General features: G+C 40.7%; 1 protein-coding gene across 1 annotated transcript; it reads right to left on the reverse strand.

Moving 5' to 3' along the window:
* Nucleotides 1-8,042: 8,042 nt before the first annotated feature.
* On the reverse strand, nt 8,043-9,980 carry LOC149465809 (uncharacterized). Its single transcript, XM_089673455.1, has 2 exons — nt 9,696-9,980; nt 8,043-8,959 (listed from the first exon to the last, which is right to left on the reverse strand). Exons 1-2 carry the CDS (start codon nt 9,978-9,980, stop codon nt 8,249-8,251), a joined length of 996 nt encoding a protein of 331 aa, XP_089529581.1. The 3' UTR covers nt 8,043-8,248.
* Nucleotides 9,981-12,861: the final 2,881 nt, after the last annotated feature.

Below are 12,861 nucleotides of genomic sequence, written 5' to 3' on the forward strand. Positions count from 1 at the left end.
AATTGCACTTACCTGACTGAATTGTGCCAAGTGTAAAGTTTGGTGGAGGGAGGATTATGATTTGGGGTTGTTTTTCAGGGGTTGGGCTTGGCTCCTTAGTTCCAGTGAAGGGAACTCTTAGGGTGTCAGTATACCAAGACATTTTGGACAATTTAATGCTCCCAACTTTTGGGGATTGCCCCTGCCGGTTTCAAAATCCAGCAAGGTCCACAAAGACATGGATGAGCAAGTTTGGTGTGGAGGAACTTGACTGGGCTGAGTCCTGACCTTAACCTGATAGAACACCTTTGGAATGAATTAGGGCAGAGACTACGAGCCAGGCCTTCTCATCCGACATCAGTGCCTAACCTGACAATTGCGCTTCTGGAAGAATGGTCAGACATTACCATAGACACACTCCTAAATCTTGTGGACAGCCTTCCCAGCAGCGATGAATCTGTTGTTATAGCTGCAAAGGGCAGGCCAACTCAATATTGAACCCTACAGACCAAGACTAGAGTGCCATTATAGTTAATGTGCGTGTAAAGGAAGGCAGTATTATACAGGATATATATATATATATATATATCAGTTTATGCAGCACTTTAAATGATCCCCCCCCCCCCCCTATATTCTAACTTGTGTTTTTCTAGGAGGTTGGAATTTTTTATTTTTTTTTTTACAGTCCTTTGGGGTATTGGAAGGGGCATGAATTTTGGCAGTATTTATTGGCATAAGTGGGTGTAAACAATGCAGGCTTGATGGTCTATGGAAGAAAAAAAAAAAAATAAAGTTACCTGTACTTTGTGTCAGGAGGAATAATGCCCCATCACCGCTGTAAGAGGGACAACAGTGCCCCATCCTCAGTGGCAACAATCATGCCCCATCATTGGCATCAGTGGGAGGAATTATGACCCAATATTTATGTCAGTGGAAGGAATAATGTCTAATTGTTGGTGTCAGTGGGAAGACTAGTACCCCATCATTGGCATCTGTGGGAGTAGTGCCCCCATTGTTTGTGTTAATGGGTGGATGAATAATGCTCTGTGACAGTGTCACTGCTCTAGGTTCCCGTCACCCTGGTTTTAATACAGTCTGCAACCTCGAAAGACCTCTGTTGAAGACGAAACGCATAGGACAGAGCTGCCTACTGATGTCAAAGTGTACCGTAAGTGGACATCGCAAGCTGGCTTGGTTACCTACTTTTAATGTACATTGTTTTATGTGCATGCAAGTGCACTTTTATGTTAGATGTTGTGGAAGACGTGTTTACTGCTGGAAAACTGGACATGTTAGGATATGCTGAAGTTACCATTCACGTCCGTGAGTATTGATTGAACGCTCTATAACCACTCTGAGCAAGGGGGTCATAAGGATCTGGTAAGCCTGCATCCCGATACCAGTCTGGGCAACAGTGGAAGTTAACACCTTTGATAAACCGCTGAGAAAGGAAGAGATGTGTCTTACACTCTCAGAAGGAACCCCCATTTTCTTTCAGGATCTTTATGGACATTTTTTTTTCTTTACTTGTTCTATTTGGGTGAACATAGATATACAAATATTCAAAATGTTGTATTTAATTTGTCACTTGTGTCATATATAGCAGAACAGTGTTATCTTAGGTTGTTATTAGAAGGGATATTGTCTGTGGTTTTTGCCTTATAAATTTGACAGTTTCCTAAAAGGTAAACTTGTAGATACCTCTGTCTTCAGATCAGTACTTTTGTCTCTGAAGTCCCTCAAAGCAGTGTCCCCATATTTTCCAAGAGATATACAGTGGACTAATGTGAATGTAACTTTCTTGGTTTACCTGAAACTCAGCACATGTATCTAGCCCAAAAAGCAAAAAAGTGTAATATTTCAGCTTACCTGCATTAGCTGAATAATTTTGTTTCTTCCCCAGTCATCTGATGATCCCACCAGTAACAACGCTCACTCACTATACTGAATCTAAGCAGGAGCATTGTCACCCCATGACATGATGTACATTATGAAAGACTACAGAAGACCAAATATGAGAAGTTCATGGTTTTCATAAAATTTTAGGTAATAGACCTTTTAAATAAATACAAAATGAAAGGACAAGAGAGAAAACACAAGTATGCAAACACTCAAATTTTATTTCACATTAGGTATAAAGAAACTCCAGAAAATGCTTTTACATTACAAAAACAAAAAAACAGTACCTTAAGATTGGTTTTTCAGTCAGAAAATCAAACAAAATTAAAAAAAAAAATACATTTTCCTCATTACAAAAAGAGCTCCCTTCTCCCCAAATAAAAAACAAAATAAACATGTATACAGTCATTTTGCATTACTTGTCAGTGGTTGCAAAGTTTTTTTTTTTTAGTATATACAGGTGAAACTCGAAAAATTAGAATATCGTGCAAAAGTTCATTTATTTCAGTAATGAAATTAAAAGGTGAAACTAATATATGAGATAGACTCATTACATACAAAGCAAGATAGTTCAAGCCGTGATTTGTCATCATTGTGATGATTATGGCTTAAAGCTCATGAAAACCCCAAATCCACAATCTCAGAAAATTAGAATATTGTGAAAAGGTGCAATATTCTCGGCTCAAAGTGTCCCACTCTAATCAGCTAATTAAGCCATAACACCTGCAAAGGGTTCCTGAGCCTTTAAATGGTCTCTCAGTCTGGTTCAGTAGGAATCACAATCATAGGAAAGACTGCTGACCTGACAGTTGTGCAGAAAACCCTCTTTGACACCCTCCATAAGGAGGGAAAGCCGCAAAAGGTAATAGCAAAAGAAGTTGGATGTTCCCAAAGTGCTGTATCAAAGCACATTCATAGAAAAGTTATGTGGAAAAAAAAAGTGTGGAAGAAAAAAGGTGCACAAGCATCAGGGATGACCGCAGCCTGGAGAGGATTGTCAGGAAAAGGCCATTCAAAAGTGTTGGGGACTTTCACAAGGAGTGGACTGAGGCTGGAGTCAGTGCTTCAAGAGCCATCACACACAGACGGATCCTGGACATGGGCTTCAAATGTCGTATTCCTTTAGTCAAGCCGCTCCTGAACAACAAAACGTCAGAAGCGTCTTACCTGGGCTAAAGAAACACAGACCTGATCTGTTGCTCAGTGGTCCAAAGTCGTCTTTTCTGATGAGAGCAACTTTTGCATGTCATTTGGAAACCAAGGACCCAGAGTATGGAGGAAGAATGGAGAGGCACACACTGCAAGATGCTTGAAGTCCAGTGTGAAGTTTCCACAGTCTGTGTTGATTTGGGGAGCCATGTCATCTGCTGGTGTTGGTCCACTGTGCTTCATTAAGTCCAGGGTCAACGCAGCCGTCTACCAGGAGATTTTGGAGCACTTCATGCTTCCTTCCACAGACGAGCTTTATGGGGATGCTGACTTCATTTTCCAGCAGGACTTGGTACCTGCCCACACTGCCAAAAGCACCAAAACCTGGTTCAATGACCATGGGATTACTGTGCTTGATTGGCCAGCAAACTTGCCTGATCTGAACCCCATAGAGAATCTATGGGGCATTGCCAAGAGAAAGATGAGAGACATGAGACCGAACAATGCAGAAGAGCTGAAGGCTGCTATTGAAGCATCCTGGTCTTCCATAACACCTCAGCAGTTCCACAGGCTGATAGCTTCCATGCCACGCCACATTGAGGCAGTAATTGCTGCAAAAGGGGCCCAAACCAAGTACTGAGTACATATGCATGCTTATACTTTTCAGGAGGTCCGATATTGTTCTATGTACAATCCTTGTTTTATTGATTGCATGTAATATTCTAATTTTCTGAGATTGTGGATTTGGGGTTTTCATGAGCTGTAAGCCATAATCATCACAATTATGACAAATCATGGCTTGAACTATCTTGCTTTGCATGTAGAGTCTCTCATATTTAGTTTAACCTTTTAAGTTGCATTACTGAAATAAAATGAACTTTTACACGATATTCTAATTTTTCGAGTTTCACCTGTATATGCAATATTTTGGAAAAAAGTTAGTTGGAAGAGGTCATTTTCTTAGCAATCTGTGGCTTTAAAACTTCTTGTAGTTGTCGTAAAAGCCACTTGCTTAGAAAGTGCGCAAGAAGTGCCAAGCCAGGGAATGTAAAAGAAAACACTTCCTACAACATCAGAAGAAAAAAAAAAATCAGAACACTTAAGGCAACTGGAATTGGAAAAGACATGGGTATAGTTTACCTAAAACACACATTTACTGTATCTGTCCCATCACTTCCTATAGTGTCACTGGACGTAGGATAGAAACTCTCCAAAAACAGGAACAGCAACAAAAACCTGAAAAAAAGGCTGCAATCCTACCCATGTCAAAAAAGTTCTGGTTGTAATTCCAATTTAACTGAAGTACAGGAATGTCATCTAAACTGGCTTGGCAACAGTTGTTCAAAAAAATACGCAAGTTCTCTGGCTTCCAAATTAGGCATTCATTTGGCAACCCCAATAATAAAGTACCAGCAGTGTGTGAAATACAAATCTAATGTTCACAAAACACATGCACAGGTGTTCCCAGCAGTGCAGATATTTGGCACTGGAGGACTGCAAGCAGGTCAGTTCCTGCACCTATTAACCCTATTTAGTAGACTTCATGCCTTCAAAACTGGGGAATTTTTAGCAAAAACAAAAATTCGACAACAGTATACATATAGCTTATTTCCTATATTTCTAAAGGATGACTGAGGCGCAGTGGAGGAAATGAAAGTCAGCTTTATAGAACAGCTCCAAACTGCCAGCTACCCTAGTTTAGGAGGTACAGTCACATCTTAAAAAGCAGACCTCTATTCCAATACTTCTCTGGTGCCAATCATGACAAAATTACAGAGAACTGGCCATGGGTAGTGAACACAAAAAGGTAGGAGTCAGAATTCAGAGCTGCCAAATGACCAGCTCCAGCTGAACATCAGTCTTCCACAGAAATCATGTAACTAATTCCCCGATACATTTCCATGTGATTTACTGCTGGAAAAAACCTACAGTGCCACTGGCTTGAAAAAGGTAGGTAGCTCATTGCTCGTCACCAACACTTAGGGCCTGTTCACAACATACCCGCATCCAAATCATACAGGAACCGATTTTTCATTGACACCTGCTGCAGATTGCATATGTACCGCATCTTAGCATACGGTTTGAATCACACAGCGTGTTCCTGTGCTATTCAGATGTGGGCATGGCATGAACCGGCCCTAAAACTTCAATTTATATCCGCGAAATATATTCCAGGTGAAAACAAAAAGCCACCAGTGACACCTATCCCCTGCCAGCATGCTATAGAGGAGGACAGTTTCCCCATAGAGAGCAAAGCTCCTTCTCTGGGGCACACTGGCAGGGGAAAGGCTTTTCTACTCACATTGTGGCTGCTTTCTAAAGAACTGCAAGACTAAAAACATAAAACAAAAACACCATCCGATGCACCAGGGATTTGGGCTTCAATCCAGTTAAGGACCGGGCTATAATAAAATGTAGTTTCAAAACACAGCTGGTACAACAAAAAAGCTTTTTAAATTTATAAAAAGAGTCCTCAGCACCGGAGACCAATGATTACAAGACTAGTTCAATAGATTTGTCTATCTTTTGGCAGGTAAATAGTTCACACACGTATATATTTAATAGCCTAGATTTCAGCACAGGGATATCCCTGAGATCTGGACAGCACGCCACAAGTTTGCTGGCTCTGCCTGCCCTGTAAAAAAGGTAATGTCATTAGAAGGCAGAGGACATAGGAGATAAAAATGGTACAGGCAGATGCCACTTTTTCTACTGACAATCAGCTAGCCCTGGCTGCAGGTGCTCAAAAGCTATGATTCAGCCTGAAATGGGCAATTTTATTTGAGATTTTTTATTTTGTTTTTTTTTCTCAAAAACACAAAAAGAAAAGCTTAAAGTTACAAATTAATTAGGCTTCTGCTTTAAGCCCTCCGTAGAGTTAGGATATGATAATTGTGTAAGATCATACCCAGATATTCATGTTTTGGCACCATAAACATTTTTATTATGTGAAGATACCCAACATCTTTAAAAAAAAAATGAAAAACCGTGTTTATTTTTTTAATAATTCCATCAAGTCCGTTACTTCTATTTGGCTGTCCATTTGGTGTCATTTTTAAAAATTGTTCAGATCCCAAGCAGAATTTCAAAAAAAAAATAAAAATGGTTGAAACTTCTGAAAACTATTCAAAATAAAAATCTAATGACACACATTTACAAAATCTTAAAAACAAAAAGCCCTATTCATGTGAGGTAAGGAGTGTTTCTTTTTAAACATTTAATCTATGCTACTCTACTCAAAATATTAAAAAAAAAAAAAAAAAAAAAAAAAAAAAAAAGGGAAATTGCACTGAAAATAGGTCTTATTTCTTCTATAAAAAAGGAAAGGAAAAAAACCATGAACAAGGAGGTGGGGAGATGTAAGTGTATTACCCGTTATACATTTAAAAAAATAAAAAATAATAATAAACCCCACACACAAATATATGCAAACATAGAAAGTCCTCACCTCACGTACCAGTCCCACTCAACTACATACTGGTAAGGTCAGGAATTAAAAATACTACATTAGAGAACTGAGGTTTGTGTAAATATTGCCCCATCTAGTGATTTTTTAGGGGAATAACAATTCTAGTGAAACTAAAGTTCTAACACTCTCAGCATCACTTAAGACTACGCTCTTTAAAGTAGAACTTTACAAATGCAAGAGGCTAAGGCAGGTAGAAATGCATTTAAAAATACTGTATTTCCCTTATTAAAATATAAATCTACTGCTGATTGCATCGAGATGAACAGCAAAGCATTTACAAAGTAAAAAAAAAATAAAAAATCCCTGCCACAATCTAATGCAATAGTCAATACACTGTGACCGAATATCATATTCACAGTTTCACAATCCTTAAGTGGACCTATCACAGCTCATAAAACACAAAGCTGTGCAAACAAGTTTAGCAAAATATAGGTTTATAGTTGCAATGTATAGCTGCATAAAAAGAAGAAGTGTAAATCAAAAGTAAATACTCTTTGCTCTGACCAGAACCAAACATACCCAGTACTGGAGGAGCCCAAATTCTTAAAAGTCTTTAAAGTGTATGTCCGGGGAAAAAAACAAAAACAAAACAAAAAAAACAAACACATTTTCCCATGGAGTGGAGGAAAGATCAGCACCCCCTGTTGGGTTTCTTCTGCTTCCTTGGGCTCGATTAGAGAAGTTTCCCCCAAGACAATGGTTCTACCAGGCAAGAAGTAAGGGAAGATCTGCAACAAGGACACTGAAGGCAAAGAAAAGCTGGTAGGAGTTCTAGCCTTCTCATATTCCATGTTGTAGATTTGCCCTCATTTCCTGTCTACCTGGAAGTGAGGGAAAGTCTCTCTAGAAAGCAGAACAAACCCATCAGGTTTCAAGCCTTCCCCATCATCAAAAAAAAAAAAAAAAAAAAAGAAAAGTAGTTTGAGCACCTTGGAACAATAGGCCACCAGGCATGTCACCTGGCTGGCACCAAAATGATGCTTCAGCACTCACAGAATCCAATAATTTTCTTCTTCTTTACGAGCATACACTGCAAGTATATAAAACGTTTTTAGTTTGAGCAGCGTACAAATTGTACTTCCATAAAGAAACTTCAGACTAGCTATTCAAAACAAAAAGGACAGGTTCACTTAAAAACAAAATAAAACAGTGTTAAGAACAAAACAAGTTACCCCTCTTCCCCAAACAACACTTGAATAATAACCAAGCAGCAATGTAAAGATGCCAAGCAAGTTGGAGAAGGTTCATGTATCATGTGCGAATCGCCTACTCCAAAACCCGGCTGTAGTGCTTCTTTAACATTGCTGAATGACCTTTGGTCAGTTTGACCGATAAAGTGCAGAGGGGGGGATAGCAGCATATTTTTAGAACACTGTGCAGATATGGTTCAATGAATATGGCCACCCCACCCATAGTGATTCAAAGGTGCCGTACTGCCCCATATACTTTTCAGTTACACTACAAAACAGTTGGAGGCTGAACACTAAATGAAACGTAAACAGCAAAGTACTGGAAGTTATATAAAAATGGAAAAAAACCCATTTGCAGGTGTTTTGACCTGTTTGCAAAGAGCCCCCAAGTAAAAAGTTGGGGGTTTGTGCGTTCTGTGCAAAAATGTAAATGGGTAGGATCCAATACAAATTCCAGCTTCTCTAAATGGAAGTCCTCAAGAAAAAAGGCAGACTAAAACAAAACATTTTTGGAAGCGTATGAAAGCATTGGACTGATGGAAAGAAAAAACACTGTAGATGGTTAGGGATGCTTAGGCTCGTCATCCCTGGTGGAATTTTGAAGGGAATTCAGGGCACAGCGAGCGGCTTCACGTCTAGCCTCCTCGGCCTCCATTTCAGCTATACACTGAGTAGCAACATGAGCCAAGATATCCAAGCGGCTAATTCTAGCACCTTCGACAACGCATGGAGGGCCAGGTTGAGGGATTTGTACGAGGTCATCTGTAGAAAGGCAACTACGATTGTTGGGCAGCTCTGCCGAAGTGCCGGCTTCCTCAGCTCTCATAGCAGGAGCCATTTGTTGCATGAGAATGTCACGAGTGACCGTGGCAATAGCATGGATGGGTTGCCCAAAAGGATAGATCAGAGGCACTAAACCAGCAGCCAAAGGTGGAACCACCAACATGCTTGGCAGTGAAGCGCGGTCAACTGGTGTAAGCTGAGGGATCTCTATAGGGGTCATTTGTTGGATATCCATAGGCATTTGTGGCTGCTGACCACATGCAGGCATTTGTGGCTGCTGACCACAAGGACCCATTTGCTGTTGCGGACCACATGCACCCATTTGCAGTTGCGGACCACATGCACCCATTTGATGTTGCTGAGCACATGTAGTCGCTTCAGAATTTCTTGTTCCCTTACGAGAGAGTGTATACTGAGCAGGATCTTTTCCATCCTTGCGGAGTATGTCATGTAGAGTGCGTCTTCGAGCGTTAATAAACCAATTGCATATCTATAAATGACAAAGAATGGAAACTGCTTAGAAACCAACAATTGTAAAAATAATAAAGCTCATACTAGTAAAACTAGTGAAATATACCAATATATCCCAATGAGAAAATGGGATCCCTCAAATGTTTAGTGGTCCTCCCACTATGCCATCCTACTGCCATTGTCATCACATTGTATATTGTAGTAATTAAGGGACCTAAATTACTCATTCGGCAGTCTAGGACTGCCATCTGCTTTCTGGAAATGCTAGTAGCCTGGCTGTCATGCCAAGCCAGAAATGTAAATACTTCACAACTAACTGACCAGGGATAATTATGCAGGGATAGTTTATTTGCTGAAGGCTTGTTCTGAGTCGCCAAAAGCAGACTACACATTTATTTTATGAGTCACCCTCTGTAGGAGGGTTCTTGCCTCCCAAAGCAGACCCCAACTTCTGAAGTCCTCTGCCTCTTCCTAATGACCAGTGACAATTGGAGGCCAATATGAAAGAATTAAGGGCATGACATTCCAATTAGTTATAGAACATATTAAGTTTGACTACAGTGCAGCAATTCCAGGTTCCACCAGCAGGTGGTGCTGCAATCGAAGGTTGTAATTACAACTCAAGAACCACTGAGGAGCTGTAAAAAAAATAAATAAAACAAAACAAAAAAAACCCCACAACCTAAAATCACCAAGGTAAATGTTGTATTCCATCCCTGCAATTTCTCTGGCACATTTCATTTCAGGTGACATACCTGCACTAAGGTGAGTTGAGTCTGATTGGACAGTGCGTTCTTCTCCACCTCTGATGGATAAGCATTGTGGCGATGCTCATAGAGCCAATCACGCAGGACCTCAACAGCTTCTTTGGGAAGATTTCCTCTACGGCATTTTTTAGTTTCAGGTGCATTTGCATCACTGCTGCAACCCTCCTCCGGATCAGTAACATCAGAGTAGGGAGTAGCGGGGGAAGTACCGGGGGAAGTACCAGGGGGAGTACCGGGGAGAGTCTCCTTCTTCTCCTCCTCCTCCTTTTTCATTGCTGCGTCAAACGATTAGAAACACATCAGTCAGTCATCCTACATGCAGTAAAATGTTGATACCCATTCCCTGGTTTGGAACAGGTCAAAGAGCAAACTAGTTGGGCTTCCTTTTACACCATGGGATAATATTTCCCCATTTAGACCCGAGGAAGAGGTCCCATTTTATTTCTTCCACACGTGTATGACTTTTATAGCCTTGGGAATCCCACAAGGAGCAAACTATGGACAGGGGTGAGCCTTGGGAATCCCACAAGGAGCAAACTATGGACAGGGGTGAGCCCACCAAAGAGCCAACTATGGATTAGATCAAGCCCGAGGAACCGCATGGAAAAAAAAAAAAAAAAAAGTTGCAATACCATTCGCCACATGCTATGGATAGGTTGAACCCTGAGGATTAAACCGTGGGAATACACTGAAGAGCAAACTATGGATATAGAGTTGATCTTAGGGAATCCCACAAAGGCCAAACTATGGATAAGGTTGAGCCCTGGGAATACCATGAACAGCAAGGTATACATAGAGTTGAGCCTTGAGATTCCAATGAAGAGAAGCCTATGGCTAAAGTGGTTTTGGATTATGTTATGTAATAGCAATTCTGTATAATTTATTGCAAATTCAATAAGTAATCTTAATTCACAAGTAAAATATCTGCATTAGACCAGTTGCCTTCACAAATAGGAAGCCATTTTGAGACAAATAGCCCCTGGCCTCATCTACATTTTCAAGCATTAAGAGGTCAGCCTACTCTCTAGCCACCTCCTCCACCATAATGGACATCATTAAAATAGTGATTGTATTCCCTGGGTGGGGGTCCATACACCTTTTCAATAATCAGTGCAAATTTGCATTCCACTTCTCACATTATCTCCTCCCTAAGCCCCACTTTCCACTACATAGTTAACCCAGACTTTCCAGTTACAACACTGACCTATAGGAAGCTGGCTTTTCTTTGGGACAAGTTAATGCAAAGTGCTATACAAACACTATAGCCAACATAGGCTTTACATCCCCCTTTACCACATTATTAAATGCAAAAGTCCAAGTACCATAATCACAATTCAGCTTTTACTAGTTTATATACAGGTGAAACTTGAAAAATTAGAATATCGTGCAAAAGTTCATTTATTTCAGTAATGCAACTTAAGGTGAAACTAATATATGAGAGAGACTCATTACATGCAAAGCAAGATAGTTCAAGCCGTGATTTGTCATAATTGTGATGATTATGGCTTACAGCTCATGAAAATCCACAAATTTCCCAAATCCACAATCTCAGAAAATGAGAATATTGTGAAAAGGTGCAATATTCTCGGCTCAAAGTGTCCCACTCTAATCAGCTAATTAAGCCATAACACCTGCAAAGGGTTCCTGAGCCTTTAAATGGTCTCTCAGTCTGGTTCAGTAGGAATCACAATCATGGGAAAGACTGCTGACCTGACAGTTGTTCAGAAAACCATCACTGACACCCTCCATAAGGAGCGAAAGCCTCTAAAAAGGTAATTGCAAAAGAAGTTGGATGTTCCCAAAGTGCTGTATCAAAGCACATTAATAGAAAAGGTATGTGGAAGGGAAAAGCGTGGAAGAAAAAGGTGCACAAGCAGCAGGGATGACCGCAGCCTGGAGAGGATTGTCAGGAAAAGGCCATTCAAAAAAGTGTTGGGGACTTTCACAAGGAGTGGACTGAGGCTGGAGTCAGTGTATCAAGAGCCACCACACACAGACGGATCCTGGACATGGGCTTCAAATGTCGTATTCCTCTTGTCAAGCCGCTCCTTAACAAACAACATCAGAAGCGTCTTACCTGGGCTAAAGAAAAACAGACCTGTTCTGTTGCTCAGTGGTCCAAAGTCCTCTTTTCTGATGAGAGCAACTTTTGCATCTCATTTGGAAACCAAGGACCCAGAGTATGGAGGAAGAATGGAGAGGCACACACTGCAAGATGCTTGAAGTCCAGTGTGAAGTTTCCACAGTCTGTGTTGATTTGGAGAGCCATGCCATCTGCTGGTGCTGGTCCACTGTGCTTCATTAAGTCCAGGGTCAACGCAGCCGTCTACCAGGAGATTTTGGAGCACTTCATGCTTCCTTCCGCAGATGAGCTTTATGTGGATGCTGACTTCATTTTCCAGCAGGACTTGGCACCTACCTACACTGCCAAAAGTACCAAAACCTGGTTCAATGACCGTGGGATTACTGTGCTTGATTGGCCAGCAAACTCGCCTGACCTGAACCCCATAGAGAATCTATGGGGCATTGCCAAGAGAAAGATGAGAGACATGAGACTGAACAATGCAGAAGAGCTGAAGGCCGCTATTGAAGCATCCTGGTCTTCCATAACACCTCAGCAGTGTCACAGGCTGATAGCTTCCATGCCACGCCGCATTGAGGCAGTAATTGCTGCAAAAGGGGCCCAAACCAATTACTGAGTACATATGTATGCTTATACTTATTAGAGGTCCGATATTGTTCTATGTACAATCCTTGTTTTATTGATTGCATGTAATATTCTAATTTTCTGAGATTGTGGATTTGGGGTTTTCATGAGCTGTAAGCCATAATCACAATTATGACAAATCACGGCTTGAACTATCTTGCTTTGCATTTAAGGAGTCTCTCTCATATATTAGTTTCACCTTTTAAGTTGCATTACTGAAATAAATGACCTTTTGCACGATATTCTAATTTTTCGAGTTTCACCTGTATTTCTGGGTATCATGTAGACAAAAAGTGGCTATAAAGAGGCCAATGGAGATTAGCAGCAATGAGATGCAATTTCAAAATGGCCACTTATTGCCACTGGATCCTATGAGAGAGTGACAACACATGAGCATAAATGAGTGACACGGGCAGTGGTATCATCCTAGAACATGAAGTGCCTTCA

The sequence above is a fragment of the Staurois parvus genome, unplaced genomic scaffold (genome assembly GCF_062004578.1).
Source record: "Staurois parvus isolate SC_StPar_1 unplaced genomic scaffold, SC_StPar_1.0 ptg000137l, whole genome shotgun sequence".
In the NCBI taxonomy this organism is placed as follows: domain Eukaryota; kingdom Metazoa; phylum Chordata; class Amphibia; order Anura; family Ranidae; genus Staurois; species Staurois parvus.

Bases quoted from the DNA above. Each gene is read 5' to 3' on its own strand.
- LOC149465809 (XM_089673455.1), bottom strand. From the start codon at position 9,980: ATGAAAAAGGAGGAGGAGGAGAAGAAGGAGACTCTCCCCGGTACTCCC. The intron at 8,960-9,695 runs GTATGTCACCTG...TGTCATTTATAG, and splicing joins CTCAACTCACCTTAGTGCAG to ATATGCAATTGGTTTATTAA.